The 27,585-nt window shown below is 44.3% G+C and overlaps 1 protein-coding gene across 2 annotated transcripts in view; it reads right to left on the reverse strand.

The window, feature by feature from the left end:
* Positions 1–27,585, reverse strand: part of Scube2 (signal peptide, CUB domain and EGF like domain containing 2) — a 62,122-nt gene that overhangs the window by 19,161 nt on the left and 15,376 nt on the right. Inside the window, exons 5-16 of one of the 2 annotated variants that reach the window (XM_051192659.1) lie at positions 25,124–25,249; positions 23,301–23,417; positions 22,581–22,670; positions 17,976–18,092; positions 16,885–17,007; positions 12,520–12,636; positions 11,180–11,302; positions 10,629–10,745; positions 10,330–10,416; positions 8,461–8,565; positions 4,338–4,475; positions 3,743–3,949 (exon numbers count right to left, since the gene is read on the reverse strand). In XM_051192659.1, coding sequence (XP_051048616.1) covers positions 3,743–3,949; positions 4,338–4,475; positions 8,461–8,565; positions 10,330–10,416; positions 10,629–10,745; positions 11,180–11,302; positions 12,520–12,636; positions 16,885–17,007; positions 17,976–18,092; positions 22,581–22,670; positions 23,301–23,417; positions 25,124–25,249 — 1,467 coding nt within the window. The remainder of the gene's footprint in view (positions 1–3,742; positions 3,950–4,337; positions 4,476–8,460; positions 8,566–10,329; positions 10,417–10,628; positions 10,746–11,179; positions 11,303–12,519; positions 12,637–16,884; positions 17,008–17,975; positions 18,093–22,580; positions 22,671–23,300; positions 23,418–25,123; positions 25,250–27,585) is intronic. The other variant, XM_051192660.1, reaches the window with a different exon arrangement.

The raw sequence follows: 27,585 nt of genomic DNA on the forward strand, positions 1-27,585 counted from the left end.
GGGTAGGAAAACATGCTGACTTCTGTCCTGGAGGTCATCCCCCCAAACCTCCAGTCCCCCCAGCCCTCACCATCCTCTGTTCCCTTCTAATACCTATAGGGGTTTTTGTCTTACTCCTTATTCTCTTGCCTAGAATACTTTTCTTCCACGCTTCCCCACCCAAGTTTTCTTTCTCTTCTCTGTGTGTCTGCACCAGCACACTTTCCAGTGGGCCTTCTCTGACCACATCTACATCATGGGGACACTCCCTCCTTGCTCCTCACCTTGCCTGGGGTCTTTCTGTTTCACTTCCAAGATGACCTGTTCTCCACATCCTTGTCATCATTTGACATATATGTGTCCTTGCTTATGAACTTCAAGAGGGCTGAGGCTTTTGCTAGTCTTACCTCCTTCAGAGGGTTCTCAGCATCTACAATGGTACCTGGTACACCGTAGGAGCTTAATAAATATTTAGTGATGAATGAAATAACATTTTACTTTTCTTAAATTTTGTTTTGTTTTTTTGAGACAGAATTTCTCTGTGTAGTTTTGGAGACTGTCCTGGAATTCGCTCTGTAGACCAGGCTGGCCTTGAACTCACAGAGATTCGCCTGCCTCTGCCTCCCGAGTGCTGGGATTAAAGGCATGTGCCACCAACGCCCGGCTACATTTTACTTTTATGTTTGCATAAAGTATATAAAAGCAGCAAATTTTAACAATGTTGGAAAGCAGCATTGGGGAGATGTGGGAAGAATGCTCACCACTATATATTTCTGTACCATTTGAAGTATATAAGCATAATGGTTTCTGTTCTCCTTTAAGGTCATTAAAACAAAATACCTTCTTGGGGCTCTACTTGGATATGGCTTGAAGGATACATGTGTTGGAATTTAATATTCATTAAGTATTATTAAGCAAAGATCTTTAGGGGAAGGCTTTTTGGAGAGAAATTATTAGAACTATATAAGTTCATGAGAAGGGGGCCCATGTGACTGAGTACTGGTAGCTTAATAAGAATGAGGAGAATAACATCAGCTCCTCAGGAGGATTGGTTACAACCATAAGTTCAAGGAGCCAGGACCACACAGCAAGATACAAACAAAATAAAACAGAGAAAAAAAGAAGATGGAGAAAAATCAAGAATCACCTGTGTGCCCTCATCTCATCTCCTGCCATCTGAGGCCCTGGGCCCCTTGAGACTCTGACCGAAAGAAGGCCCTTTTACATTTGATATGCAGACTCGTAAGCTGAATTGAACCTTTTTCTTTGTAAAGATACCCAATCTCCAGTGTTTCATTACAGTAACAAGAACAATAATAAGCAGAAGCTGAAAATATTTTCTAAAAAGAACCAAGGATGTTCCTAGGCTTGTCTCCATTGTACATGCCAACTAGAGTTTAAAACCATAAATTAGCCTGGGCAACTTTTATGAGTTCTCTCCTTCCACTATGTGGATCCCAGACATCAAACTCTTGGCTACAAGTGCCTTTACCTGCTGAGCCATCTCACAGCCTTCTAAGTCCTCTCTAATTAGTATATCAGACCCTCCTTTGTGCCCACACCCTCCCTCCCTGACCATCCCTGGGCTGTGTTCTTCCCACAGGAAGGTCTTCAACATTGTTGCCTGACTTGGTCCCATGTTGGGTACAGGGTTCATTTTTAGTGTTAAAGGAAGCTTTTGGGAAAACATACTATCTCTTTAAAAAAAAAAACAAACCCATGCCAGGTGGTAGTGGTGCATACCTTTAACCCAGTATTCAAGAGGCAGAGGCAGGCAGATCTCTGTGAGTTCAAGGCCAGCCTGGACTAGAGTGAGTTTCAGGACAGCCAGGGGTCACAGAGAAACCACGTCTCAAAAAATGAAAGAGAGAGAGAGAGAGAGAGAGAGAGGGAGGGAGGGAGGGGGAGGGAAGGAGGGAGGGGGAAGGAAGGAAGTAAAGGAGGGAGGGAACCAAATCAAATTTAGCTGATAGACATGTCAGGGACACATTCACATCCCACAACAACTTAACTCTATTGGTGCCCCCACAGGCTTATGGCCCAGAGGCCTGAGTTAATGAGGCCCACTCTTCTTGAGCTTTGCTCCCCTGAAGCAGACCCAGTTGTAGCACTGCTAACACGATCTCTGAGGGCCCATGGGCCTTGACACTAGTCTTCCTGAGTTCTTGACTGTCCACAAAATCTCCTTGATGAACCCACAGTCCTTGCCCCAGCAGGCCTGGGAAGGGAGGGGCTACAGTTCAGTTCCCAGAAACCAGAAAGAGGACCTATCTGGCTGCTTGCCTGAGGATTCATTCTACTCACCCTAGAAAGCAGGGCCACAACAGCCAGCTCTTGTCACTAATTTGGTATGGAGACTGGAACTCTGAGGAGTCCAAGTAAGAAACCAGCCAGCTGGGTTTACTGCCCTCTTTTCTTTTTAAGAAAACCAGCTGGAATAAGAGTCAAGACAATCTGGGAACTGGCCCCTTGTGGGCAGTTACTTTCAGTGTTCTCTAAGCCTTGGCCAAGCAGCAGATTGGGGCTATGGCTTTCACTGAAAGTTCTCCAGCACAAAGCTAGGTTCAGCCATGCCCATGCAGAAACACCCACATCCTACCCCTTTACCTACACTCCATTGCTAGGGCCCAAGAGCCTCCTGACCCTTCAGAACAGGCCCCTGCTTCTTCTTGGGGGATCTGGTTACTGAACTCCACCTTACACAGGTGTGAAAACAAGCTTTGGAATTAGACTACAAACTCAATCTTTAAAAAAAAAAAAAAGCTATTATGCTTATTACTTGGGGGCATGCAAAGGGTAAGTTTGGGATGTGTATGTGCATGTGTGCTTGCACATGCATGTGCATACATGTGGAGGTCAGAAGATTCTAGATTTAGAATGTTATTCCTCAGATAACATCCAGACTTTCCTTTTTGAGACAGGGTCTCTCACTAGGACCTGGTACTCTCCAATAGTCAAGGTTGGTCAGCCAGCCAGCAGTGATTTTTTTTTTTTTTTTCTTTTTTTGTCTCTGCCTCTCTGGCACTGGGATTACAAGTATGCACCATCAAGCCTGGCTTTTTATGTGAATGTCAGGGGTCAAATTCAGGCCCTTGTGCTTGCATGGCAAGTGCTTTGCTGGCCCAAGGTATATCCCACCAATGAGATTTTCAGCAAGAGGACACAGACCCTAGCATTCATGTAGTTGCCTATAGGAGATGCTGGTCCCTGCCAGGTAAGATTATGACTAGATCAAAGGAGCTGGGACAAGGTTGCCTTCCCAGCAGATAAGAACCAAATCAATCATTTATAAAGGGAGATCCCAACTTCCCTCTGTGAGGATTCTCAGGAAGTTTCTCTTGTAACTGCACAGAACAAATCTCACATCTAACCAACCCAGAGTTTCTTGCTGGATTTAGAACCCATATTTGCTCTGAAACACACACACACACACACAGAGAGAGAGAGAGAGAGAGAGAGAGAGAGAGAGAGAGAGAGAGAGAGAGAGAGAGAGCAACAACACACTATGGAACTGACACTTCTTGGAGCTTAGACCTGAAGCCCAGGTGTCTCCAAGACCTCTAGCTTCAAGGTAGCCTCTAGCTTTGCCTTTGCACAAAACTATGGACAGAAATTAGTTCATTCATTGCCACCAGGGGCCAAGCCCTGATGTTCTCTGGAATAAGCCCAGAGAAGGAAGGATGGCCCAGGTCTCTACTGGCCCCATTGTTCACATGTCTAGCACTCCAGACATCTGTCAGTCATCACACCTTGGACTACTCACCACACTGGTTTTCTTCTTGGCCCTGACCCACTCCACAGGTCTCCTCCCGCTGTTTGGATGCTCTGGGGGACTTTTTAGCCATACTGACGTCCATGCCCGAAAGCTGCAAGTGGAACTGCTCCCTGTGGGCAGCCTTCTTGAGCGTGCGGATGGCTTTCCGTAGCCTTTTCTCAGTCCGCTTTACCATGCAGCTCAGATTGCAGGAAGCTGTGGAAATGGAATATAGGGCAGGGTGGGAGGGGAGGGACAGCAGTATGGGAATAAGTCCGAAGGCTGCAGTGAGGATGCCCAGGCTAGGCCCACCAACACCCCAAGTTCCTGGAGCTGGGGACCTAACAGGCTGGGCAGCATTCAATTCAAACAGATTTGTAGGACCCAAATAGTAGCTTTGGGTTTTGTGAAGTGGAGAGGTTAAAAAAAGCTCTCCATCAGGTTCTAAACAAATTTAATGTAATTTGTGAAGGTGAAACAGGAGATACTTGAGGACTTACACTAGTTTCTGCCCACCCCCCTGCCAAATGATGGAAAATGAAAGGCAAAGAGAGAAGGAATGAGTCCTGAGAAGCCTGGCACTGCAGATGGCTTTCAGACCAACCTGTCACCTCTTTTTTGTAAGTTTCCCGTTCAAACTCAACCGTGATAAACATTTCCTTGGGGGCTCCTGGGACTTGCTTGCCAGAGTTGCATGTAAGGTTTGCATACTGGAAGCTCTCTTTTACTGAGCTGTGTCTCTCTGTATGAAGAAACAAAAAACGATCGGAAGCCAAGTCCTGGCAGACCACTAAGTTGAGCATTTGCTAGGGCTCAGTAAACATTTCATTACAACCCTCTAGGGACCGTGATTCACTCCACATGCTGAGCCATTGCCAGCCCCTAGCCTGGGACATTTTCATTACTATATAACTTTATAGTCCAGTTCTTGAACATTCTTTTCATGGGTATAGGCTGGGTGTCTCCCATTGGCCAGACACATATGTGGAAAACAAGAACCAAGGGCCTGGGGTTGTTTTGTATTTTTTGATGACGGCTAGCTAAGGTGGTGGGTGTTCTCACAGTGGTTTTTCTCAAAGCTGCCTTGGATGGCCTGATGCTGAAACTTCAAACAGGGAACGAAAGGAAACCAACCCCTGCTTCCTGTTCAGCTGACCTTGGTGCAACTCTATCCCAAAGGGAGAGACAGAATGTACATCAATGGTGATATCTCATTCCAACCATAAACAGTAAATGGCACAAAGATTCAATAGACCCAAACAGTATCTTGAAACTATGTGAAATGGAATGTGGAAGGGTTGCTCTAAGACCAACTTTGCAGGCGGGTGGTGGTGGCCCATGTCATTAATCCCAACACTCAGGAGACAGAGGCAGCTGGATCTCTAGAGTTCAAGGCCAGCCTGGTCAACAGAGTGAGTTCTAGGACAGCCAGGCCTACACAGAGAAACCCTGCCTGGAAAAGCAACACAAACAAAAGGAGGTAAGCTTTGCATGTCCCTGTTCTTGATTTTCATGTGTCCCTTCTGTCCAGGGCTTCTGATGAATCTGTTGATTCAATAGACAAAACTGAATCGAACTGAACTACAAAGCAGGACCACAAATCCACAAAATCTAATTGCATCTCTTTTTAAAACTGTCTGTATTGAACTAAAAGTTATCTGTGCTATAGACCATCAGGGCCAGAGGAAGAGACACATTCTCAACATTAATTTTATAGTTTAAAAAGGTACTTTTATTTTTATTTATGTATGTGTGTATGCCACATATGTGCAAGTGCCAAAGAGGCCAGAAGAGGGCTTTCGACACCTAGGAGCCCGAGTTACAGGCAGTTGTGAGATGGTCAACATAGGTGCTGGGAACTGGATCTGGGTCCTCTAGAAGAGCATCCAGTGAGTGCTCTGAATCACAGACATCTCTTCAGTCCTATTTTATGTTCTTAAAGAACTAACCTCAACACTTATGGATTAAATCTGAATTTGTTTTCCTTTCTATGTTCGTGTGTGTGTGTGTGTGTGTGTGTGTGTGTGTGTGTGTGTGTGTGTGTGTGTTTCCAAGGCAGAGTTTCTCTGTATAGCCCTGGCTGTCCTGGAACCAGGCTGCCTCTGTTTCCCAATTAAAGATGTGCACCACCACTGTCTGGCTTCCCATATCTATATTAAAACTTTTACATTATTTATTGATGTTGTGATTATATTTATGTATGGTTACACATGTGTCACAACTCACATGTGGTTGCATGTGGATATCAGAGTTCAACTTGCAGGAGTCAATTCTCTCCTTCTACCGTATGTGTGGGTCCTGGAGATCAAACTACGACTATGAGGCTTGGCAGTAGGCTCCTTTACCTGCTGAGTGTTCTCACTGGCCCTAACACTATTTTTATCTATTTATTTTGTCTTTATACAAATTTTACTGTGTGGTCCAGGCTGACATAGAATTCACTATGTATCAGAGGTAACTTTGAACTCACAACAGTTCCTGCCCCAGCCTCCCAAGTGTGGGGATTACAGGTGTGAGTCACCACGTTTAGCTCCTCTCACTATGAACATCTTACTTTAACACTGGTCCAGTCTACTAAATTAGCTCCAGACCAAATCTATTTTTTTAAAAAATACTTTCCTAGGCTGGAGAGATGGCTCAGTGGTTAAGAGTTCGTACTGTTCCTGCAGAGGCCCAGGGTTTGATTCTCAGCACCCACATTGGGTGGTTCACAGCTTCTATAACTCTAGCTGCAGAGAGAGCTGACTCCTCTGGGCTCTGTAGACATCACACTCATGCACACATACTCACAGACATATCCACACACACATGTATACATTATTAAAAATTAAAATGTCTTTAAAAATAAGTAATAGGGAGGCTAGAGAGATGACTCAGTGGTCATTGGTTATTCTTTTAGAGGACCTGGGTTTGATTCCCAGCACTCACAGAGTGGCTCAGAACTGCTTGTACTTCCAAGAGATCAGCACCGTCTCTGGCCTCCATGGGTACCAGGTACATATGTGATACAAAGATACACATGAAGACAAAACACCCATGCACATAAAATAAAACTTTAAAAAATAAATACTTCCCTAATTAAAAAGTACAAGAAATTAATTCAGCCCTAAACAAGACATTCATATCATCCCTGTTAAGGCCCAAGGAACATCAAGAAGAGGGGATAGAATGAATGGAAGGCAGGGAGAAGGGCTGTGAAATACTTTCTTCTGGCCATGACACAGCCAATGCCATTCTGACCTCACAGCAGCTGCAGCTGCCTGCAATGGGCCTGCCAACAGTCAATCATGGATCTCAGAGGGGCTCATGGGGCCCTATCCCTCCCCACCAAACCATGTACTGACAGATTCTGAGGGAGGAATAGCCATTACCTTCAGCTGTGTACCTACTGATGTGCCCAATAGCTTCCAGTGGTTAACTCCAAACCCATGGGCAAACAAATGGCCCTGATTAAACTCAGTTGGTCAGAAAGCAAAACAAAAAGCCATGAATGTGGGAAATTGACTCATAGGGGAGGGAAGGGGATAAGGATTTGAGGAAGGTAAGAGGATGGAGGGATGTCAGTCATCAGGGTGCACTATATACATTAATGAAATTTTAAAATAAATTTAATAAAAGAAGAGTATAAGTATGAAAAGAATATGAAAAATACAGAAGAAAAAAATCAAAATCACTCACCATTCTCCTACCTAGATATAATGACTAGTAATGGCATAGTCATTAGTAGCTTTTTTCTTCAACTTTATTTATGTACAATTTTGATTGGTTAGACATGTAGACTTCTACTGTCTCCCTTTCTCTCTTTTTTGTTTGTTTTTGTTTTGGGAGTCAGGGTCCCTCTGTGCAGCCTTGGCTGTCCTAAACTTGCTCTATAGATCAGGCTGGTCTCAAACTCAGAGATCTGCCTGTCTGTCCCTCCTAACCCTGAGTGCTGGGGCTAAAGATGTGCACCACCACACCCAACTACTGCCTCAGCCATATAACAAGACACCTTCCTGTGTCATTAACATTCTTTGAATACATATAACTAATGGGTGTACATGTTCCATCAATGAAGGCCCCAAATGCATGACTGTTCACCAGTAGGCAGTCAAAGTGGCTAGCATGAGCTTTAGGTTCATTTGTTTCAGCAGAGACTTGAGGGGGAAAACCTTCCTAATCTATGTCTTGATTATCTTAAGCTCCAGAAGTATTCTCTGGGGTTCTGCTGGAAAGGAAAGCCAGGGAAGAAAGCAGCACAGTCAATTTGCTTGTTTCAATAGGCATAGTCATCCTTGGATGACATTTGTTCTACTACCACCCCGGGCCCACAGTTTCCAAACACCAAGGCAGCAAGGACACTGGATATTCTATCTTTGTTCATCAATGTTATCATTTCCAAGTCAACCCCTCTTCCCATAGCTTATTCTTCAACCTAACCAAGATTAGAAACTTTAACCCAATGTAGTCACAAGTGGCTGATTCATTTCAAACCCCATTGACTTGTATGAACTCTAGTATTTCCCCAGTGACCTCACAAAGGCTCTCCTGAGTTATAACCCCAGAACTGCACATGGTTAGGGCAGGCTCTACTCCTCCTAGAGAGGCAAGTCCCTACAGATTCTGAATGGCTCAGTGCCATCTGACAAGGTTTGTATCAGCTGGACAGCCATCTCCAACTCAGCTGGTCACAGGTCCCTCACCCAACATTCAGGCAAGCTCCCTGCACCAGCCATCCAATTCCATACCTGGTAGTGCTGGTCGCAGGCCCTCAGGAGACAGCTTGGCCTTTTGCAAACTACACTTGCCTTCATTTAGCTTAAAGGTTACACTTGTCCTGATGGTGACGACATCTTCAGAAAGAAATAAGTAAAAGAAATTACCTTCATAGGCAAAGGAAGAGCACACCAGTGGGTGGTAGTAAGCTCTCACTGGCTGGGTCTCACCACACACAGTAGCTGATGAACCCGTCTAACCCTTGAGATGATCCATTAAAGATTTGGATCATGAACTGTCCACTACCATGCACAGGTTCACCTGGAGTCTCCTCAGAGTTAACCTTATCTCAAGGGAGAGACAGATCCAATGTTCAAATGTAACAGAGAAAGGACCCCAAAGAGTCTCCTCAGCCAGGTGAAAGTTGATGTCACTTGTGTCTTCCTGAGAAGGAAGGCAAGTATCCTCCTGCTCAAATCTTAATAAGATTATTGAGGGAAGTCCCTTCTACGTGTGGCTTCCCAGAGAGATCAGGGCTGAGGGAGCTGCCAGTTCAGATGTGGCTACCACTTCTGGGTTCTGGGATGGAATGAATGCAGAACTCTGTTCTCCAAAAATTGCTCTTAACTATATGATGGGCTGGAGCCCATGCCTCTAATTGAAAGCTTTCTGATCTATGAAAACTTCAGCACCTTCCTTAATATTCCCCATCTCAGGTTCCTTGTGTGTTAAATGCACAAAGCCAAGTACCCGTTTTACCAGGAAATCATAAAGGATTAAATGAGATAATGGCAAAAATAAATGTTTAGCTGGTTGCCTGGTACATAGTAAGGACTGTTAGCTATTTGCTTGCCGATGTTTAGAGTATTCCAGATGACCAAGGAATTACCACTGGGGGATGTGGTGCCAGCCCATGTTGTCTCCTCGGTTTTAGTCCTAACATCCCAGAAAGAGCAGCAAAAAAATAGCACTTAAGACTCTGAATTCAAATTGCTTGAGTTCAAATCTTGGCTCCTCTATTTCTTATGAGTCACTTTGAGTAAATCTTCTACCCTTCTGGGTCTTAAATTCTTTGATTAATGAGGATAATAGTAAAATTGATGCAGCCAAGTGTGCATATCTATAATCCCAACACTTAGGCAGCTGAGGCATGACTGTCATGAATTCAAGGTCATCCTGAACTACATAATACGTTTCAGGCTAGCCTGGGTTACAAAGTGAGAACTGCCTCCAATATTTAATGCATAGAGTTTCAAATCTATTAAATAGCCTATTTAATGAAATATAGTATATAGTAGATGGAGTATTTTAACTTCTAAACTACCATCTTGCTTGGAATTTCAAGTTTTGAGCATCTTTATAAAATAAACATTAAGATATAATGTGGTTCTCAATTTGGACAGTTTTGTAACAAAATGGCAAAGGTGTCCTTATCTGGGGAAACAAGGACTCTAGAAAACATTGGACTTTTATCCTTAGTACTGTGACAAACTAAAGTAAGTTCAGGTCTCTCTTGAGACAGAATCTCACTTCCCCTGCTCTGTTTGTGCCATCTCCACCAATGCCATGTGTACCGGGTATGGCCCCTGCTGGACCCCTCTGGGATAGAGAATCTGGGATCCATGAAACTGTTTTCTTCAGTGCTCTGTGGACCTCTTGTCAATATGGTGACCCTCCCGGGCCGAACAGGACCTCCAAGTACACAGGGGACACTCAGTAAGTATGGTTTCCACAGGTGAAATCACAATCAAACACCACAGCTGTGGCCAAGAACACCCTGCAATGTGCTCAGAGCACCCAGAAAAGAGAAAAGCAAACAAAGCCACCCCCACGAGCAGCACCCCATGAAAGAAGCCCACTGAATGCACTGAGCCCTTGCAAGAACGCAGTTTGGTAATTACCCCCAAAATCAGAGTCATTTGATTTTTGCTGTCTGCTTCTGAGGGAAGAGGAAGAGCCGCAGGTGACAGAGTAGGCCTCTTGCAGTCCTGACAGATAGAATGTGGAATTGTCAAGATGATAGGGCCATCCTGGTAGCAGCTAAAGTCACCCCCACCCGACTCCACGTAGGCTACTAGAAAAATATCCAGGACATGGGCTCTCAAAGCAAGGGCCTGGTGGCCAAGAAGCATCCGGTCCAGAACCAGAAAGCCCCATTGGCCCTGCCATGAGAACCTTCCCAGGGCTTTATGCCACTCACCTGAAGAGAGGTGAATGTCTGAGTGACATCTTAGGAAGCACCTGTCTCCTCCACCACTCTTACCACAGTGCAGGGACACACTGGGTGTCATGCTAGTGGGCAGGAAGCCCTTTACTTCTAGACAGGACAAAACACAGATACTTAAGATAAAAGAAGCATGTATGCAAGTGTGATGAGAGGCACACTTATGTGATGAGCGCACCAACGGCCCTGCCCCAAGTAAAGGCAGTGGAGCTGACCTCCCTCCACAGCCTCGCCCGACTGACTCAAGCCCTGTCAAGGAGGCACTTGTTTGCTGTTTGTTCATGCAAAGAAGCAACCATGAAACAGAAGGAAGCACCAATCCATGCAGAAGCGTAGCACTAAATGTCGAGGAGCCTGCAAAGTATCTCCTGTTTTTTTGGACTTGTTAAAGACCAGCTGCTACTGGAAGACTCCATGGGAAGTGGACTTTGGGCCCAGTGGGCATGGGAGCACACAGAGTTTCAAGCCTCTGGACTCGGGGTGAGCCTGTAGCCACATGTGAGCTATGCAAGGAAGGAGCATCTCACCTACACAGTCTTTTTTATTCCAGTGGAGCTTGTACCCTGGATGACACTGGCACTCATAGCCACCCACTGTGTTGATACAAACTTGCTGGCAGCCTCCATTGTTGACACTGCACTCATTGGTATCTGTGGAACAAAAACTGTCTCCTGTCACAACAGTACATAAGGGCTGATTACCTCTCCATTGAGGAAAAAGCTGTAGATGAGTCACGTGGTTGACAGAGTCATTTTCAGGGACATGCACTTGGCACCTGCTGACTGCACTCTATACTCCCCACTGGCATGAGCCATGGTTGGGAGGTTCTAGCCATTGACAGGAACACTCAGAAGGGAACACACCACTTTTAGATGTCCAGACTCCGACCTTGCATGGGCTTTGGACTTGAAACTCTGGGATACCCACCAAGGGAACAGAGTTAAGACTCTCTACTTGGTCCACAGTTGAGAGAGAAGAAAAGTTGTGTGCACCTATTCATCCCCAATAACTTGGGACTGAACCCAAGCTGGAAGATAGCTCCCAACTAGGTTGACATCTGTTTAAGGGGTATCTCACTGGAGTCTCATGACAGATGGGATAAAAGTGGGGGGTATGCTTTTAAAGTGCCAAGAATGTGTGGAAAGAGAAGGGAGACTCTATCATCTACAGTAAAGCACCATTATCTGTTCTTCTTAAACACAGGCCATGAAGATTAGCAGGCAGTATCCCAGCCCATGGTCCCCAATCCCATAGATACTTAGAATCACCACAGTGACCTGAGACAAGTTGTTCTCAGGTCTACATCTATTCCCCTCTATGACAGCTGATTGCTGGGAAAGTACTAAGAGTCAGCACAAAATCTGATTTATATATAGCACAGTCTACTTGACCATAAGGGTATGAAACATGAGCATATACTGTTAAATGGGCACAGAATGAAGAGAAAGAGTCAATGTCACCTTCTGGATCCAAGCCCTAACAGCAGGACTTGAAGCAAGGCTTTGCAGCCCGCGCTCAGGCAGAGCAGAACTACAGTTTGCTGAGTACCCTGCCAAGCCTCTCTGAAGACAGCAACATTATCTTCTGCTGGAAAGAATGGGATATTGTCTCAGTTCCTGCAAGACTCCCATTCTCCAAACATGAGCACAAGTGAATTCACTGATGAATCCATGGCTGACAGAGCTCAGTTCCTCTGTGCCTCATTCCATACCTGATGTGGTAATGGGGTAAATATTAGCTTATTCCTTTTAACAGGTTCTTTTCTTGTTGCCACTGCCCAAGAATGTACTCCTTGTCCCAGTAGAGGAAGATAAGCCTCAATGGTGGTCTTGCTCCCAGGCTCCCCACAGAGGGGCAGTCCACTTACCTCCACAGTGGGTGAAGCCATAGAGTGTGTACCCTCTGTTGCAGGCACAAACAAATGTGCCAGGATGATTGATGCAGCTATGGTCACAGGTCCTTTCCAAAGAGCATTCATCCACATCTGTAATTACCAAAGAGAGCAGACAGCTGGCCAACTCTGCTGTGTGAGTAGAGGTATTTGTAGCAACCACAAGTTTCTGACTAACTTCAAAATCACACAGGTAAGGAAAACAGATCAACCCATCACTTTGCTCATTTGTATCAAAGATCATGTTGAGGAGCCCATCCTAACTATAGTCATTCCCAGGTCCCTTGGTTGTAAATTCCTTTTTAAAAAGATTTATTTTTATGTGCTTCGGTGTTTTGCCTGCATATGTGTCTGTGGGTGTCAGGTCCCCTGGAACTGGAGTTGTGAGCAGCCATGTGGGTGCTGTGAACCGAACTGGGTTCTCTAGAAGAGCAGCTGCTCTTAACCCCAGAGTCATCTCTCTTGCCCCTTGGTTGTAAATTTTATTGCAAACTATACTTGCTTTGGAGACCTCCCTCACTCACACTTATTTGCAGGGCTGAGAAATTTAAGTTATATAAATTGTTGTTTGTTTTGTTTTGTTTTTGTCAACTTGACACAAGCTGGGATCACCAGAGAAGAAGGACTCTCAACTGAGAAAATGCTTCTATAAAACTGGCTAATAGACAAGACTGTGGGGCATTTTCTTGATTAATAGCTAATGTAGGAGGGTCCAGCCCACTGTGGGTAGTGTCATCCCTTGGCAGGCAAACTGGAGTGGTGTAAGAAAGCTAGCTGAGGGGCTGGAAAGATGACTCCGTGTCTAAGAGCACTAGCTACTCTTCCAGAGGACCTTGGTTCAATTCCCAGCACCTACATGGCAACTCACAACTGTCTGTAACTCCAGTTCTAGGGGAATCTGGCATTCTCACATACAAGCAGGTAAAACACCAACACACATCAAATTAAAGTTTAAAAAAAAAAAAGGAAAAGAAAGCTGTGCAAGCCATGGAGAGCAACCCAGTAAGTAGTGTCTCTCCATGGCCTCTGCTTCAGGTCCTGCCTTGCTTGAGTTCCTGTCCTGACTTCCTTCAGTGATAGGTGTGGTATGACATGTAAACCAAATAAGCCCTTTCATCCTCAGTTGCTTTTGATCACAGTGTTTAGTCACAGCAGTAGAAAGCAAATTAACACACAAATGAAGGTAAATGAGATACCTAAAAATAGGGTCATAACCTAGTTTATAAATAATAATGCTAGCTATTTATTATCATTTTTTCTATTTTTGTTTGTAAATGCTTTGGTTGGAGACAATTCTGGTTTCTATCTCTCTCATCTTTGTAGAAGCATTCTTCTGGCCCCAACAGGCCAGTTGATCCTGTGTCTTAATACCCTCTGTATTAGAAGAATTCATTAGCACTAAAACCTCAGTGATCTTCTATGAAAGACAATGAAATTGGATTGGAAAATCTCTTGGTTGTGTTACTCATCTATGTTTTCTGGTTTCTTTTTAATCTTTTGGCTCTTTGCTCTTTGGGGAGTGCGCTATCCAGCTCCCAAATAAATACACATGAAGACCTTTTCTTACTTATAAATGCCCAGCCTTAGCTTGGCTTGTTTTTAGTCACTTTTTAAAAAAAATTATTCCATCTCCCTTTTGCCTCTGGGCTTTTACCTTTCTCTATTCTATATACCTTTTTCTCCTTCTACTCTGTGGCTTGCTGTGTGGCTGTGTGGCTGTGTGGCTGTGTGGCTGTGTGGCTGTGTGGCTGTGTGGCTGTGTGGCTGTGTGGCTGTGTGGCTGTGTGGCTGTGTGGCTGTGTGGCTGTGTGGCTGGGCCCAGGCGTCCTCCTTTCCTTTTCTCCTCCCTCACTTCTTAGCCTACATTTCTCCTGTTTATTCTCTATGCCTGGCAGTCCTACCTCTCCTGCCTTGCTATTGGCCATTCAACTCTTTATAAGGCCAATCAGGTGTTTTAGGCAGGCAAAGTAACAGCTTCACAGAGTTAAACAAATGCAACACATCTTTGCATTATTAAACAAATGTTCCTCAGCATAAAAATAATATTCTACAACACCTCTATGTTACTCTTTCCAGTGCCCTCTATGTCCCTGACTCAGAGGGGATATATTCCTAACAGCAAACACGGCCGTGAAAACCAGCCTCTGGAAGGTATATCTGTGGACCTGATCATGTTTTGTTTTGGGTTTTTTTGTTTTGTTCTTTTCTGTCTCACTCCCAGAACTCTCTTGGGATGGTTTTAATTGCTGCTTCCAAATAGATAAACCTGGGTCACACTTAGTGGATAACAACCACACCATTGGACTGGACCACTTTTTCTACACCAAACATGCCATGAAATGCTATAGCAATCAAAGGCAAACATGTTAGCCAGATGTGGTAGTGTGTGCCCATACTTGGAAGGCACTGCGAGGCCAAGGCAGTAGGATCACCGTGAGTACAAGGACAGCCTAGCTTAAGCATTTTCCAGGCCAACGAGGACCTGATTCAACTAAAAATAATAGCAATAAACAGGGGGCAGGGGTTCATGGATCAAGAAAAATGAAAACAAAAAATATAGAAGGGCAAATTCTTGCAAAGCCCTTCTTCCCTGATTTTTTCCCAGAAATCCTGACAGTTTCTTCAGCAAATTCACTCTATGCAAATATTTGTTCTACCAAGAGCAATGGATGGAAAAAGAGAAAGCCACTTTCTTCCCTCATACTTGATGCCATTCCGTGAGATCTGTTACTAACTTCAGCCAGTGCTGACAAAGTGCCCTCGTTCAGTAGCTGACTTTGGCTGCTCACTGTGGACGTCTGCTTTGCCAAAAATAATGAGATCACTTTCCTAATTCCTTTTTAATGTGTTTACACAGCTTAAACATATTTCTTGCCCTATATATTATGAAACGTTGTATGGAACAGCAAATTTGCTTTCCAAGTCAAACTGAAGCAAACCACAAAATAATTACCTAGAATTATGTCACTGAATTTAAAGGAGAATGTATTTGAACTGCCTGGCAAATCATATATTAAGAACAATGGGAAGAAAAGCCTAGTTTACTCTGCAAAGTGTCTTTTTTTAAAGTTGTTACATCTTTTGTCTTGTGTGTACATTTGTGTTCATGTGTGTGTGCACATGTGTATGAAGGCCAGAGGTCAGCATCAGAGGCCTTTTCAATTGCTCCCACCTTTTTTTTTTTTTTTTTTTTTTGGAGACAGGATTTCTCAATGAACCTGAAACTTGCCAATTCTGCCAAAGTGGCTGGCCATTGAGCTCTAGGGATTTTCTGTTGATACCTCCCAGGACTGGATCTATAGGCACACATTGCGACACTTGGCTTTGTAGGTGGGTATTGGAAACCCAAACACAGGCTTACTCAGCAAGCACTTAGCCCATTGAGCTGTCTCCCTAGCTCCCAGTGTTATATTTTATATTCTGATTTTTATACAGTATGGGGCTTTGTTTTGTTCTTTGGTTTGAGGCTTTTGTGGTTCTTTTTGTTTGTTTTTTGCCTGTTTGTCCTAAATCAGTTGTAAGCGCTGACAACTGCTGCTCACCTTATGTGGGAAGGATACGGTTGAACAGGAGGCTATAGGAGCTAAAGAGATGGATGAGTATTAAGAGCATGTACCATTCTTACATAAGACTGAATGGAGTTTAGCTTCCAGCATGCACCCCAGTTGACTCATAACTACTTGAAACTCCAGCTCTGAGGGGATTGGATGCCTCAGGCCTCTGTGGACACCTTACCTGCCCATACACAGACACACACATACACATATTTAAAAATAAGTCTAAGTAAAAGAAAGAAAAGGAAAAGGGTCAGGTCTATAATCTTCCTATAAACCAAGCAGTATCTCTTCCATTCACTCCTTCCACCCAACTCAAAGAGTAGTCACCTACTGGAAGGACTAGAAGAGACCAGATGGTTCTGGATGAGTTGACCTCAACATTTTGCTAGAAAGAAATATTATCCAAATCTACAGATTTTTGCCACCAACTTTTATCAAATATTCAATTGCAGTAAAATAAATTTTAGAAAAGAAAAATGATCTCTAATCTCAAGATCCAGCCATAACTCTGCTTGCATCATGTGTTCTACTCCCTTTCTTTCGGTATGCTCTGCTCAGTCAAACATGACAGGCTTTCTAAGGTATTCTCTGATGTTACCAACTTAGTTTCCAAAACATGTGTGAACTACACCATGTTTCCATTCATCCTAAGATGAAGCAAGTGACATCCAGGTTAGAGACTGGGGTCCATGACTCCATCAGGGGCAGGGTGAGCCAGCCTCTACCAAACCAGGGTTCATAAACACCTTCCCTATCCCACCTCAGCCACTGTCTCAGCACATACCTTGGCAAGACTTCTCATCTGTTAATAATTTAAATCCTTTTTTGCAGCTGCAGTCAAAACTGCCCACGGTGTTTTTGCAGAAATGATTGCAACCTCCATTCCGGGTCTGGCACTCATCGATATCTGTAACAGGCAAGCACTAGGGAACCAGAGAGCAACAGCTGCCTGGCTTCCCCCCAGTCCCCAAACTGCTGATCTGTGTGTCACTTATCCCACAAGAGCACTTAAGAATGCTCACTGATGGTTTCAATTGTACAAGCATTTTCCTGTCTGGCTGACAGACAAGTCCCTCTTCCAGCGAACAATTCTGACTTCCCATGCCATTGAAAGCATTAAGGAAGGAAACCCTGGAAAGGAGTGGTGATATCATGTTTTATTTTATTCTCATCCTCTAATGCTCTCCAAAGATTAGACAACCCCCATTAGTACACTTTCTATTCTAGCTTAATCACTAAGGCCATAAGGGCATAGGCTTTTGTTTTAGCAAATTATACAATGGCCAGATGGTCTCAACGTTTTTTAATGATTCCTGATACTTAATCTTATCTTTCCCCAGTTTCATCTTATAACCAGTTTATCTATCTTTTTATCATGGTAAAGAACTAACAAACCCTTTGTACTCTTGCCCATGAAAGACCAGCAAGTCATTAGGGTCTGTCTTCATTAGTAAAAGATAGTGATACAGTTATTCGTTAAACGCTCTGGATAATAATCTTGGCCATTATTTACACAGTAATCTCGGGACTATTATTTATGATAGGTTGATATTATCTGCTGCCAATGTATGTTCCATGAACTGACTTTTGCTAATAAGGCCACTTGTCTGAAATGGATTATCTGATGCTTGTAGAGGCTGACCTTTTCAACAGTTAGTGTAATTAAGCCACTTCTAATTAAGCTTACTCAATTATAACCGTCCACTAGCCCAGGGAAGAAAAGCTCCCATCAATATGAATCATAAGCAAATTTGGAAGCACTCAAATGGTGTAGAAGGGCAGAACTGCCTCCATCCCACACATTGGCAATTCAGGGCTCCCTCCACCCAGGCCCTGAGCCCCACAACCCCCAGCTCCAAGACAAGTGAAGGCTACCTTTGCATGTCTTCCCATCCAACTGGAGCGTGAATCCAATGGGACAACTGCAGTGAACACCTGTTGATGTGTCCTTACAAGTTCGATCACAGCCTCCATTGTTGACAGCACATGTTTCTGACGAGAGGTTGGAAGGGCAGTTAGCTTCCTAAAGGAGTGCTGATACAGATATTACTGTGTGAGAACCCTGAAAGCACAGAGGGTGCTCATGGTCACGCCCCAAGCCTCTGCCACCTGCAGGTGAGACAGAGAGAGAGAGCTGCTGCATCTCCTGCCCTTCAACAAAGGCTGCTCCAAAAACTAGTGACCAGAGGCATAAAGATACCCCACAACCTTTGGAAACCTTCTCCACCCACTAGAGGTTCCTGGAGACCCACAGCCAACAGCCTGCTAAGAGTGACCACTTGACCTGGCAGGCTAGATTGAGTGCGGAACAGAGCCAAAGAGGATGGTTTCTTTCATCCCAGTGGTGGGCCTAACCCCCATCCCGACCACTCCTTTGCTACATACACACTAATGACTTGTCCTTGCAAATGCCAACTTATTCACAAGTCTCTCTTTGAAAAGGCCTGTCGTAACTACTGAAAACAAACTCCAGAAGTTCTTCATGGTCATTCTCAGTGACAGGCAAGTACTAGTCAACATTCACTCAATGTTAGCACCCAGAAGTCCAGAAACTTCCATAGCTAACTCATCTGAAAGGCTGGGGGGGTGTGGACAGGGGAACAAGCTTAGTACTAATTAAACACAATAGCTATATATGTTTATCGGTGCTTCCTCTCAAAGCTGCACTACACTGAGATAAATGTCTAAATGTGTAACTTCTTGGGGATAAAGCAAATGGAAGAGAAGACAAAAAAAGGTGTCAACTGTTAGGAAGTGGCACATCAGTGTAATGGAACATTAATCCCTCAGGTTTGCAGAGGGGCTGCTGACAAGGGCAAAGCCATATGAAACCCAGAATCCGGGGAGGTCAGGAGTTACAGACTGCAAGATCTTCTAGAAGCAGAGGTGGGGATGGAGTTTAAAAAAAAAAAAAAAAAAAAAAACCTATCCCCATCCCCCACACACCAATGCATGACTCCTACCACCAAGCTCTTATTTGCAGATAGCCAGGTGACTCGCAGGCCCCAGCTACAGTGCAGTTTATACGCTCAGAAATCAGACCAATGCATCAGGGATCATAGAGGAGGAGAAGGAAAGCACAGCTGATGGGATGGAAGTCTGTGCCCAGATGGACTGTTAGGCCCACACCCCAGACTCAGCCAGGGATGCTGGGAGCTCTTTCTATCACCAAGTAAGAGACAAAACCCAGCTTGCCCAAATGGAAAGACTTCATACGTGAAGTCACACAAATACAAAGCCCATCAATTGGCTTTTCAGTTTCCTACTATTGAATAAAAAAAAAAAAATCAGTCAAGGATTACCAAATATTTAGAATATTTAAGATTTTAGATATATACCAAATTGAACAACAGCAAAAAGAAACTTAGAGAAAACAAAGGTAGCAGAGGAATGGACTGGAAAGATAGCTAAGTAATTAAAAATAATATTCATTTTTAGAAAGATAATATGAGGATAGGAGAGAGTAAAATATAATTTTGTCAGGGGAAAAGAGAAGCATCCATGAAAAATATGAGCAAATCCCTGTTACAAAGACCCAAGTAAATGCTGGGGTGGGGGGGAACAGGAAAGTGGAAAGTTTAAAAAAGAATCTTGCAGGAAGATTAGAAGGTGGAGAAATGAGAAATCTAGAAAGTGAAACTAAATATATATATATATAGAGAGAGAGAGAGAGAAGAAAATCAGAGGATCTCTGAAGTTATGCTATCAGCAGGGAAAGAACAAAGGGGCCCGGGCGGAGCTGCAGAGGCAGTTCAAAGGCCTAGTGAGCACAGAGCACACCAAGCTGACATTGGTGAAATCTCAGATCACCAAGGACAAAGCAAAGGCCCTGAAAACCTCCAGAGTGAAGCTTTTACAGGTTCCGCACACTGGCTCAAGAGGAAGAGTGAGAGACAGAGCTGGGGATGCAGCTCAGCTGGGTGAGGGTTTGTTTAACATGCACAATGTCCTGGGCTCCATCCCCAGTGATGAATAAACTAAACATGGAGGCACATGTGATCCCAGCACCTGGGGAGGCACACACATGTGATCCCAGCACCTGGGGGGGTAGAAGCAGAAGTTCAAGGTCATCCTTAGCTCTAGGGAGTTTGAGACCAGCCTGGGCTACATGAGATGAGAGAGGAAGAGAAGGAGGGAGGAAGGAAGGGAGGAAGGGAGGGGTGGGGGAGGGAGGGAGGGGGAGGGAGAGAGGGAGGGCAGGGGTGAGTGAGATGAAAACTATGGGATACTGGTGTCAGAATTCTGATGATAGGATATTCTTTCCAACTTTGAATTCTATAACGAGCCAAAATCTCGATGAAGGGAGAAGGAAGAATGCATACGAAAGCATTTTGAGGGACACGACACAAAGTTTTCAGAAACCTTTATCTTGTCCACAATATAAAGTGCCAAAACAGGAGAGCAGCAAAGGGGTTTCCTAGGCCCCTGGGAAAGGCGCAGCTGACAGAGCTGCAGACCAGGAGTCAGGCGTGCAGCAGCAGGAAGCCTCAGATGAGCCTGATGGTCAGAGAAGAGAGTGGAGCTGCTGCGGAGTGCGGCTGCTCTGAACACACTGCAAAGGGCTTCAGAAAGCCCTGCCAAAAACTCCCCAAGGAAAGGAACCGGTGGGTGGTTCTTAGAAAACAGCTCTTATTTGAAACTAAAGAAGGCATTAATACATGGCAATGCATGACAGACTTGGGTGAATTGTTTGTAGGTGCTCACAGTAATATAAATACTTAATATTGACTGGAATTTTGATAAGCTATATTAAGGGCATGGGAGGAGTGTGTGCGTGTGCGTGTGTGTGTGTGTGTGTGTGTGTGTGTGTGTGTGTGAGAGAGAGAGAGAGAGAGAGAGAGAGAGAGAGAGAGAGAGAGAGAGATCGATCCTTTTTGAATCCCTACCTCCCTTTATTTGGGAGATGAGAGGAAACAGGTGACTCTGAGGAATTCAGTGGTCAGCCAGTCTAGTCAAATCTTGGTGAGCTCCTGGTTCAGTGAGAGAACCCTGTCTCAACTTACAAAGTGGACAGTGCTAGAGGAAAACATCCACCATATATATACCTCCATTCTTGTATTCATCAGGGAACCATATGCATACACACACACAAAGGAAGAAAGAAAAGAAAATATCAGAGACAGATCAGAAAGGTCCCCTGCTTGATAACCAATGGTTGGTTGATATCTTACCTGACTAGTAAACCCAGGAGCTAGTAGATGACAGTTTTATTTAAGCCAAACCAAACTCTCCATAATAACATTTCGAAAGATATGTCTGGCCCCATCCCCACAGCTACTGCCTCTTCTTTCTCATCTCTAGCTTGACTGTCAGCTAGACAGTCAGTGGGCCAACCGTCTCATGTCTCCCAGCCAAGTGCCAGTCTTCTCCATTCAGTTCCCCCAGTGCCAACACTGGCTGAGTCAGAGAGGGAAGGTTGGTGGGCACAAAGACAGATAAACTGCCATGCTAAAGCTGGAGGCTGCCCAGAACTCTCTGTCATTACAGCTGATGAGAAATAAGAGTTAGCATCCCATGGCCACCCACTGCATCCCACAGACTGGATTCTGGACACTTCTGCATATTATTATCTTTAAAAATATAAACATATATATTATATAATGTTTATTTATTTATGTATGTGCAAAGGTGTGCATGTGTGGCAATCAGAAGGCAACTTGTGGGAATTCATCCTCTCCTTCCACCGTGTAGGTCCCAGGATCAAACTCAGGTCGTCGGGCTTGACAGTAATCATCTATACCTATTGAGCCATCTTGAAGACCTAATATTATTATCTTAATTGAATTTGCTGATAACCCTAAAAGAGTTTATTTCATCCTACTTATTGTTATTTATTTATTGTTCAGTTGGGGGTCTCACTATGTAGCCCTGACTAGCCTAGAACCCACTATGTAGACCATGATGGCCTCCATCTCACAAAACTGTGCCTGCCTCTGCCTCAGAAGAGCTGGGATTAAAGGCATGTGCCACTATACCTACCTTTCATCTATTTATTTTGAGACAAGGTTTCACGCTGGCCTCCAATTTACTATGTAAGCAAGGTGACCTTGAACATCTTATCCTGCTGCCTCTACCTTCTGAGTGCTGGGACTATAGTCATGTGACATCAAGTTTGGTTTATGCTGTGGTGAGGGTAAAACCCAGGGCTTTGTTTGTGCTGGATAGGTGCTCTGACTGAGCTCCACCCTAGCCCTTACATCTATTTAAAGAGAGACCTACAGACAGGGAGATCTTAGAGAGGTTCCCCTCCACTCATGGCTAGTTGGACAGTGCTAGGACATTAACTCGATTATTCTAATGACTTTGCACAGGGGTCTTAGACTATGACTAAGGGAAAGAAACATAATCTGGCTTCAGAGAAGCTGCTCATCCTAATCCAGTTGGCTTTAGGACACCATAGGCTCTAAGCTCAGGCCTGGTGCAATGAGCTAGAGAGCGAAGGGGACAATGACAGGGTCAAGGAAGAGAGGGGTTGCATACCCATGAGCAGCCGCCGCTTCACCCGTTTATCTCCATCTGCCACTGATGTGGCATTGCTCTCTGTCCCCTCCAGCATGGTGCCCTCTTGCTCTACAAGAGAAGCAAAACCACACCCGTCAGGCTGAATGATCAAATTACTCATTCCCTGAGCAACCATTTGCTGCCATCTCAGACATGAAATGTGTGACCAATGGCAGACGTGTGACTCTCCACTCCATAAGAACAGCCATTATATGGCTCTGTGGGAAACAGCACACTAAGTATGGGAAAGATTTTGGAAATATAATGCACTGACTAAGAGACTCCCAGAAATACAAGATTCAGAGACTGCTGAATTCTCAGTTCAGGACAAGAACTCCAAAAGAGCCAGCAAGGTCCTGCCACGAAAGGCAGGGTGGACTTTGACTATAGAGGTTGCTGGGCCATCACACACAACCAGCTCTAGACTCTGTTACCCTCCTCCTTTGGACTATATTATCCAGATGTCTAGAATACCAGCTTCCAGAACAGCCCAGTCATGGGAGGAGGAAGAGATTTGCAAAGAGAGAGGGATTCCTACCCAAAAGTAGGCCATCCTACTTAGCATGTAAAGGAACCTTGGGCATTAGCCATACCTTGCATCTGGGCTAAACACTATTAAGAGTTAAGGTAAAGAAGAGGGTTTGGGGTAGCGTTTAGCAGACTGAGGCAAACCACTGGAATGAGGGAAAAATCACTCACCAAGGCAGCTCCTCCCATCAGCATGCAATCTATACCGTGGATGGCAGCTACACTCAGGGCCTTCAACTGTATCTTCACAGGAGTGCTGACACCCACCGTTTCCATGGTTACAAGTCACTAAGGTCAAAATGAATCAATACATAAAGCTCTGAGGTTTTCACAACCAGGGCTGGGTTTGTTTCTAAATTTTTTTTTTTTTTTTTTTTTACTTTTAAAAACAGACTCTCACTATGTGGCTCTAGCTGCCCTTGAACTCACAAAGTTCCACCTGCTTCTACTTCTCAAGAGCTGAGATTAAAGAGGTGCGTACCACCAAGCTTCCCTCCAAAATTGATTTTTACTCTGCAAATATCTAAGCACCTAATGCTCATCTGACACTTGACATAGAGAAAGACCTTCCACCAAGATACTGTCTGTGTCTGTGTATGCATTGTCAGTGTAATAGAATAAAACCACAGGAGTACCAAAACAAGATTTGAGCAAAGTGATACAGAGATGGAGATGGGAAGGAAACAATTCACCATGTAGAGGGAATTATGCTGAGAGATTCTAGACTGCTCCTTCCCTCTCTCTGGTGGAGTATGCCTCTTATCTCTGCTGTACCCAAGGCTTCTGGAAATCCTCTAGCACTTCATATCTGGAACACACTGACGATATTTAATTTGCACGTCTATGTCAGGGCAGCTCTTGCCAAAGTTCACCTGGTTTCTGTTACAAGGGAAGTTAATCATAGGAAATGGCAACTCTTTGCACAGAGTGAATGCAACATCAACCAAAAATTATAAAGACTGTGTGTGAAAGCATTGATGGTGAGCCAAAAAAATAAACTTAAATAAGCCAACTATAAAACTACATGGTTGTACCAGGGCAGGTGGTGCATGCCTTTAATCCCAGAACTACGGAAGTGGAGGCAGGTCGATCCCTGTGAGTTCCAGACCAGCTGCACGGTGAAAACCTGTCAAAAACAAGTACCACTCCCCACCCCCGTGCAAAAAGCTATCAGGCAGATTACCTGTGGCAAGGAAATAAGAGAAGGAATGCAGCTTTCACTCTGTGCCTCCGAGTGTTTAAATTTTTACATATGTAATTTTTAATTTAAAAACTTATTATATATTTCTGCTATAAGTACACATATATTAAAGTTGGGCATGCATAAGAATGATGACAAATAGGAATATGGAAAAAAAGAACTAGCTATGTTGTGTGATCCTGGGTCATATTCCCCACCCACACCCCCTTTTTTTTTGGTCTTTTGTGATAGGGTCTCAGGTGGCCTAGGTTGCATCTAAGGATGACCTTAAACTCCTGATCATCTTTTTTTTTTTTTTTTTTGAAAAGTCCTTCAAATGATATAACAAACAATATTTAAGCAATGAAATCTTAAAAACATTTAATTAAAAAAGAAAAAAAGAGCTAGGTGATAGTGGCACACACCTTTAATCCCAGCACTTGGGAGGTAGAGGCAGGCAGATTTCTGTGAGTTTGAGGCCAGCCTGGTCTACAGAGCTAGTTCCAGGACAGCCAAGGCTACACACACACACACACACACACACACACACACACTCCTGCCTCAAAAAAAGAAAAAGAACAAACAAATAAACAAACAAAAGAGAAAAGCTTATTGGTCTGGTGAGAGCACAAAGGGCAAAGACCCCTGTTACTGAGTCTGATGGCCTGAGTCCAGTCCCCAGGACCCCAGATGGATGGAAAGAATGACTCCTACAAGTTGCTCTTGTGTCCCAGTTGTGGCTATGCCTAATGGTTGTTTTTCTGACCTCAGGGTAGGCTGTCCCCAACTCAGGTGAGGGATAGTTCATACTTACAGATGCAGTCTCTCTGGTTCTTAGCCAGTTCAAAGCCAGGCCTGCACTCACAGGCAATGCTGCCCCTCGGAGCCTCTTTACAGATGTGACTACAGCCATGATCCTTGTTCATGCAGCTCAGGCCCTCTGTAAAATAACAGCATGTAGCAGGTGACACTGGAAAGAGAGGAGCAAGGATGGGCAGTGGGGAAGGCTTGCCCTCCCCGGTCTCTACTGTCCCCATTTTATTTACTTTTATTTTTTGAGGTAGGGTCTTGATTTGTAGCCCAGGCCAGCCTTGAACTCCCTATGTAGTTCAGACTTACCTAGAACTCATTGTGCTCCTGCCTCTACTCCCCAGGTACTGGGTTTACAGACATGTAAACCACTCACCCTACATGATCCTAGCCACACTTTTTTAGAGACTATGTCTGGCTGGTGAGATGGCTCAGTGGGTAAAGGACACGAACCACCAAGCCTGACCAACTGAGTTTTATTCCTGAAACCTATTTGGAAGGAGAGAACCAATGCCCACAAGTTGTCCTCTGACCTTCACACAGATGCAATGGCCTGTGGGTATACACAGGAGCGCACACACGCACACAAACACATACTTACATACAACAAATAAAAAGAATATTCATTAAAGTGAGGCTGAGACAATTACTAGAGATATGAAAGACTTCTTTTGTCACCTAAGAGATAGAATGCCTCAAATTTTCCTAAAGCAGAAAAACTGAGGCTAGAGAGATGGTTCAGCAGTTGAGAGCACTGGCTGCTCTTCCAGAGGACCTGGGTTCAATTCCCAGCTTCCACATGATGACTCACAGCCATCTGTAATTCCAGTTCCAGAGGATCCAGCATCATCTTCTGGCTGGCCTCTGTGGGTACCAGGCATCACAGATATACATGCAGGCAAAACACTCATACACATAAAATAATTTTAAAAATAAAGAAAATGAGCCTTCCCAATAAAATGGCACCTTCGTCCCAGAAAGCAGTACTCAAATTTTTGTCTGCCATATGTTTACATTCCTTCATCAGGAGTAAGCATATAGACAGCTGTCTAGAGGCTTGTCTTAAGGGACCCTGAGTTATTCTCTTGGCCCCTTCCTTGGAGCATTATGCCTCTCACAGACAGCATCATACAACAACACATCAAGGAGCATTAAAGGAGGGGAAGACTTCATGCATGTGGGCTCCTTTAACTGCTGTTCTGTAAGAGTCCATCAGGCATACTAATGGTGGAAAAGAGGAACTGTGTGTGACCCTTGGTGGTTTAATGAGCACCCAAATCAGTGGTTCTCAACCTTCCTAATGCTGCACCCTTTAATACAGTTTCATGTTGTGGTGACCCCCAACCACAAAATTATTTTCATTGCTACTTCATAACTATAATTTTGCTACTGTTATGAATCATAATGTAAATACTTTTGGAGACAGATGTTTGTCAAAGGGTTTGCAACCCATGGGTTGAGAACCATTGATCTAAATAATGGTGCAACAGCAGAAAACTGTGTGGGTTATTAGCGCCTGCCTCATTAGGAAACCAGTTCACTGAGCCCTTGCTGCCTGGGTATCAAACCGAAGCGTATGCTCAAGATATCTTCTTAGTCAGGGCTGCATTAGTAAGGATGTGTGCACGTGTTGTTTCTTGGCATTTGTGTAACACAACTCTGAAACATCCCTGAGAGAGAGGTTTCAGTTCTCAATGGTTAGAGAGCCCATGAGAGTTTCTAATTCTAGAATTAGGATGGTTTTAAACTTGAGTTCTGGAAGGCTTTATTCAGCTTCACTGGGACCGAACACTATTCTGTATTCTGCCCCAAAACCATAGTCAGTAGACTCGATAAAGTGAGTGAGTCTCTTCTCTCTCCCTGTGTGTCTAGGGAACAGTCACTTCCAAAGGCATTTCTATTTCAAAAGACAGCGCAGCAGTTAAGCATCCTCTACTCTCTTGGGCCTGTCCAAAGACCACCTTGTTTTTCATCTGACAGTTCTAAGCTGTATGCCCCCACACACAATCTGCTTCATGCTGCTGGGATTCAGCAGCTCCTGCCAAGGGCTGTTTGTTGTCAAGTAGCACAGAAAGAGGTTTGCACTGGGTTGCTGCAAAGCTCTCTCCCCTCTGGCTGGTCCTTTATAAAGATGTCATTCACACCCCAGTACTGAAATGGCACAGGAGGTGAGAGCTGCCCATGGAGGGAGTGTCCTTCCCTCCCCCTAAAGACCCAGCAAGTCCTTTGTCAGTCTTTGGGTCAGTGGAGCATTTGAAATAACTGAGACAGAGTGACACTTGCAAGTAATTGTTAACGGTGCTCGAAAATACAGTGGTAGGAACCCATACAAAAAGCCTATCCCCCAAACAACTTCTCTTCATCTTTCTGATATTTTACTCTGTTTATGTGCCTAAGACATTTGCAAAGTGATCTTTGCTGTCCCAGAGCAGTTCATTTATACAAGAAATATTTCTTAAGAAAGAC

This window comes from Phodopus roborovskii, unplaced genomic scaffold (assembly GCF_943737965.1).
Source record: "Phodopus roborovskii unplaced genomic scaffold, PHOROB, whole genome shotgun sequence".
NCBI classification, from domain to species: Eukaryota; Metazoa; Chordata; class Mammalia; order Rodentia; family Cricetidae; genus Phodopus; species Phodopus roborovskii.